Source organism: Grammomys surdaster, unplaced genomic scaffold, assembly GCF_004785775.1.
Source record: "Grammomys surdaster isolate TR1022 unplaced genomic scaffold, NIH_TR_1.0 125698, whole genome shotgun sequence".
Classification (NCBI taxonomy): Eukaryota; Metazoa; Chordata; class Mammalia; order Rodentia; family Muridae; genus Grammomys; species Grammomys surdaster.
The window spans coordinates 547,600-553,019 of record NW_021620534.1 but is presented as its reverse complement, the minus strand read 5'-3'; the positions used below and the strand labels follow the sequence as shown (position 1 = coordinate 553,019).

Genomic DNA, 5,420 nt, shown 5'->3' with positions numbered 1-5,420 from the left:
ACTTCATAGGACGTCAGGGTCTGCAGGAACTGCTTACAGACTTCATATGATGTCTCGGGACAAGAGGTAGGGAAGGTGCCGCCTTTAATCCTGAGCAACTGGGTAGAGCGCGTTATGCTTACTAAGATGATGTGGATTTCGGTTTGCTAAGATGAAGGGAATTAGGTTGGGATGGACAGAATTGAGTCCTTGTTTTGACATGCTGACTCTAGGGTGACTGTTCAATATCCAAGAACTCAGAAAAATGTGACTGGGATGAAGATTTGAATGATGTTCAAAGCCATAGCTGTAGAAAGTCACTGAGGGAGAGTCTGAATGATAGACGTGCTAAGAACTGAGATTTAGGACCCCCAACATTTAAGGCAGATGAGAAAACTTCCAGCAAGAGAGCAGAAGGGACATCTAGTGGGATAGGCAGCTATGCAGCCGTCCTGAAAGCAAGGGCAGGAATGCTCAAAGGCAGCTAGTCTCCCTTCAGAGCTCCCGATTCTAAGAAGGCATGCCTCCTCGGTGACTATGCCAGCACCTTCTCTGCTCCTGTAGTAGTAGAACTCTGTCACACTGTCCCAGTTGTCAGGTTGTCTAGTGATTTGACCTTCTACACTTCCAAAGCGTACAGAGCGGTGAGGGCTTCTGCCTCCTGAAGATTATTGTCCCATAGGTTACAGAAGATGAGGCTGAGACATTTGTAGCCCCAGGCGCCCATCAGATGAGCCTAGGACTAAAGGCAAGAAGCCTCGAGCCACGTGCTGCAGGCTGGAGCCTCTGCCCTCCATGGCTACTGGCTTAGATGGTAGACTTTGTTAGCCTATCTCTCCTGACTGAAAGCCAGGCTGCTAATTGGGACTTTTGCTCAGACTTCTTGGAAATAGAAAACAGTTCTACTGAAAATTGTCCCTAGGAGTCCAGAGTACAAAGAAAGGCCTCATCAACATGAACAGAGTAGGTTTGGGGTCTAGCCTGTCTTACTTTAGGCCAGTCTAGTACTGTTTCTCCAAATTTACATGGCACATAAGTTTTTGGTACTTAGCACACAAACCTCTATTAAAAGAAAAGGCAGCTGTCTGGGAGTGGGGATGTTCACCTGTGATCTCAGCACCCAGGAAGCTAAGAGGAGGGTCAGGAGCGTGAGGCAGCTTGGGCTGCAATGCAAACTGGCTTACGTGGCAAGACACTGCCTCAGGAAAGAAAAAAAGAAATGAGAAGCGAGCTACTCAGCCTGTTGGTCCCCTAAAACCACCCGTCTGAAAGACTCCTTAGACAACAGGTAGTATAAACACAGTAAGCACTCTGGAGCCCAGGAAACCAAATAGTCTACAAAGACCTAACACTTGAATCATCAGGTTCCCTTGTTATTGAGGTGGGAGGCTCGTGTTTCACCCTGTAGCCCAGGCTGGCCCGGGTCTCGTGATCTCCCTCCTACCCCCACCTCTCTACTGCTAGCATAGATGTTCATAGATAAGCTCAGTTGATAGCTTTAAAGACTAACACAGAATTTTAAAATGGGTTAAAATGCCCATGTGTGCATAATGGCATGCCACAATAGCCTGTCAGCTAAGCAGGGCAATTCTTGGGCTCTACTTTAAAGACTGTAGATTAACATGTAATCCCAGCACCGGGGAACAGGAGCAGGAGGATTGTTGAAAGTTCAAGGCCAAACAAGCTACATAATGACTTTGAAACCATCATAGATTCGAGAGAGTGAGCCTCTGTGTGTCAAACACATACAGAAAATAAATAAAACTCTCTAAGACTAAATCCTTGGCTTTACAGTAGCGGCTGTAATTGAGTCTAATTTGTCACTGGCCTCATCTCCTTAGTACCACTTTCATCAGCTAATAGCAGCTGTAAGTTTTAGCCTTGCCTTTCTGTAAGCTAGTCGGAGAGACCAGTTCTAAAACTGGACTTCCTGACTCCATGGTTGTATCTTTATAGTTTGCCAAACTGTAGGCTTCCTTCGTAGTTCTGAGGCATTTGAACCAGGAGGCAGCTTAACTCCGCAGGCTCATGGCCCCTTTTCATGGCCTCAGCACCTTTGCCTGTATCAGTCCCCGGTGTCTTCCCTTCGTCCTGGGCATTACTATAAAAAATCCACATGGCAGTTAAGAATAAGGCAGAATTCCAGACTCATCTCAGCTGTAGGAACACTTCAGACTGTTAGCGTATGCCAGGGAGTGAGTGTGGAATGTTGCCAGGCAACAGTAGGCTCAAGAGTAAGAACTGTCCAAGGGGAAAAATGCCTGGTCACCATAGGTCTCTGCCCCATAAGGTATGCTCAGTTGGGCTCAGCCTAGTTCACTCCCAACTCCACTAGCCACAAGGGTTACCCCTGCAGTTGTATGGTGGTAGCTAACAGGAACTTTGTGATTTCAGGGCAAAGACGGCGCTGCAGCAGTACCTGGCATGACGGGAGAGCCCTGGGCACCTCCAAGCACCCCACACCTTTGTAAAAGGAAGTACAGGAGCTAGCCTCATTTGACTCCTTCTATTTGCACATGTCACCTTGGACTGCAGGGAGCTGTTTTGCAAAGCAGTTTAGTAGGCTTAGATCTCAAATTCATCTTGAGAACATTTTTTGAGGTAGTAATTTCCTCAGAGGACTGTTGTGTTTTGTTTTGTTTTGTTTTGTTTCTGAGCTACCTGGACTCTTTATTAGAACAATCAATCATTTCCTTTGGACCTACAATTTTTTGCCTATGCTGCAGCCACTTTGTGAGCAAGAATGGTGTGTGTGTGTGTGTGTGTGTGTGTGTGTGTGTGTGTGTGTGCGCGTGTGTGTGTGCGTGTGCACACGCACGGGAGTTAGAATGAATGACTGTGTGGGTGAGGGATACCTCAGATTTTTCTTTTCTTATTTTGTGTGAAAATCTCTTTTTTACAGATTTTCCAGGGTTTAAGCATTGCTTGCTGTATAAAAAAAATTTACTGAATTATATACAGTTTGAATGAAATGTTATTTTAAAAGCAAAACAATTGTTTAGTGTTCCATAAAAGTTATGTTGAATTTTGATCAGATGAATATTTGTAAGTAAAAAAATATATGCATTTCTGAACCTCAACTTACATAGATTTTCTTTATAAAAACAAAAAAGACAAAAAAGATAAAGAAAACGTTGGCTACAGTCTGCCTGAATAACAGGCACTGTACATGGTGCTGTGCAGATAGTAAGCTAGCATCTTGCTGCCATCAATATTAGCAGGTACAAAGCCTTTGGGTTTTGTTTTATTTTGTTTTGTTTTTTCTAGCCTAATTCAATAAGTTCTCAGGCTTCCAAGTCAGAAGGATGGTAGAATGGAGCAATGTAAGAAACGGTCACTGTAGGTTTTGAAACATCAAAGGGAGAGAGAGGCTGGTAGTAGAAGCCTAGCGAGGACCAGGTGGGCTGGCTTTGACAGGACTGGGGACCGAAAGCCTCCTAGCATCCCTAAATCCTATCGTTAGTATGGCAGTATCTGTCTGGGTCTCAAAGCAAACCTGGAGAGCAGGTTGCCACTTCCTGGAAACAATCCAGATCACCGGATGCTTCCTGCATCTTCGTGTGTTGCTAGGAGACTAGCTTGTTCTGCAAACATGTCCTAAAAAGAAGCTGCTTCTTAAGTGTTCCAGAAAAAGGCCATGCAGTAGTGGGGGACTGCCGGGTGATGCGCTTACCTAGAATGAAATAGGAAGTCTTTTCCTGAATGAAGCTAAAATACTTCATGTTGAGAAAAGGGAGGAGAATCTCCCTGTAATGACTGAAATGCCTTTTGGGCGGGGTAGGGGAGCATCTGCTTTAACTTCTGGTCCCTTCAAATTGAACTCAACAGAGGTAGGAACAAACAGCCTTCCTTCCTTTGACCAGGAGGTTGGAGGCATGGCAGACAGTGTGTGTAGCTCCTGGGGCCCACACCCTCCCACCTTCTGACAGGGCTGCCCCCCTGAGAGCTGGTCTGTCACCAGCCTCCACCTTCCTCGGAAGACTTAACTATGGTTGATTGCAAATGAATGTTTTTAAAATGTTGTATTTAATGCAATGCTTCCTGTTCTCCATATGGCCACCCAAGATACAAACACAGAGATTTCCAAGTTGTTTTTTCCAGAACATTACTGACTTTAAATAAGCTGTCACAACAGAACTTGGGTTTTGTGTAGACATCAGAGTGCTAATGTGAGAACACCTGGGAATGAAGCCTTCCCCGGGCCACTTATTGCCGCTGCTGGTGTTGAGACTGCACCCTTCAATAGATAGCGTTTTGCAACAAGATGCTTCAGCACCAGTTTTAGAAAGTACCAGTAAATATAAAGAAACCAATAACACGTTGCTGAGACAATCGTGAACCCAAATAGCATGAGAGGGCTGAAGACCCCTTGAACTCTGTGGATAAATCTCGCCTGTGGGTATAAGCAGTGGTCACATAAAAAGTGCTTTACTATAATTAATTGTTCTGATTTGAATGAAGGGAAATGTATTTATTAAAACAAAGCTGTTTGCTGCTTTAGGCAGGTGCAGTATTTGGTCAGTAAGGAAGTGGGGAGAGTGGGGCGTGGTCGTATGTCTACACCCAAGTACTTAATGAAGCTTCTGCCTCCAATACTGCATTCTGTTTCTTCTTTTGTGCCCTGATTGTAACCCAAAATTTATAAACTAGAAAAGAATGTCAAATTTAATAAGTTGCATTTTTTTTCCTTAAGCACTTTATTCAGAACAATACATGTTCTTCTGGTAGTGTTTGGATAATATGATTTTAACACATGCTAATAAAAGCCAAGAAAAGTCATGGCAACTTCTTTAAAGGAGTCTGTTTTCCAAGTGACTGGAACATTAGGAAATGGCGGAAGAGAATATGGACCGCTCTGAGAGGCTGTGGTTTGTGTAAATGAAGGACTGTGAGATGGTTTTTGCATTGTGGACTGGAGGCCAATACCTCACCAGTGTTGGCTCTCTCAAAGGCACCTGAATTGATCTGAGGGCTCCTCTCTCTGGCCCCTGGAAGGGCCTGCAGACTCTAGGTGCCCATTCCCAGCCACCAAGACCCATCTCCAGCCTGCTATGTTGTCTCTCCTCCTTCACCCACCCTTTATCACCATTGCCACCACCTGCTAAGCAAGACTGAGTTTGACAGTTGACCAACTGCTGTCCTCTGGAGGGACACACAGGTGTTCCTTCCCCACTTCCTTACTGTGTTGCCCCCTGAATCTAACCCTCACCACAGCTCCCAGTTCAAGGCCTTGATAGAAATAGAAAGCCAGGGGTACCTGCCCCAGAGCATAAGGACAGAAGAGGAAGACAATGAGGTCGGTGTTAAGGGATGAGAATTTTGGTGGCGTGAGTCTCTGGGGTACTCAAAGTGACCATAGATGGATGGCCAAGTGGCCCCCTTTTCTTTTATAAGTTCCCTAGAGAAAATGTGCAAGGCCTAAGGAAGGGGACACTGACACT

The 5,420-nt window shown here is 45.1% G+C and overlaps 1 protein-coding gene across 3 annotated transcripts in view; it reads left to right on the top strand.

The window, feature by feature from the left end:
- Armc8 (armadillo repeat containing 8) overlaps positions 1 to 4,764 on the top strand; it is an 88,376-nt gene extending 83,612 nt beyond the window's left edge. For all 3 annotated transcript variants that reach the window (XM_028788051.1, XM_028788054.1, XM_028788052.1), the window contains one exon: positions 2,374 to 4,764. In XM_028788051.1, the coding sequence (XP_028643884.1) occupies positions 2,374 to 2,407 (34 nt within the window). In that variant the 3' untranslated portion in view covers positions 2,408 to 4,764. The remainder of the gene's footprint in view (positions 1 to 2,373) is intronic.
- Positions 4,765 to 5,420: the final 656 nt, after the last annotated feature.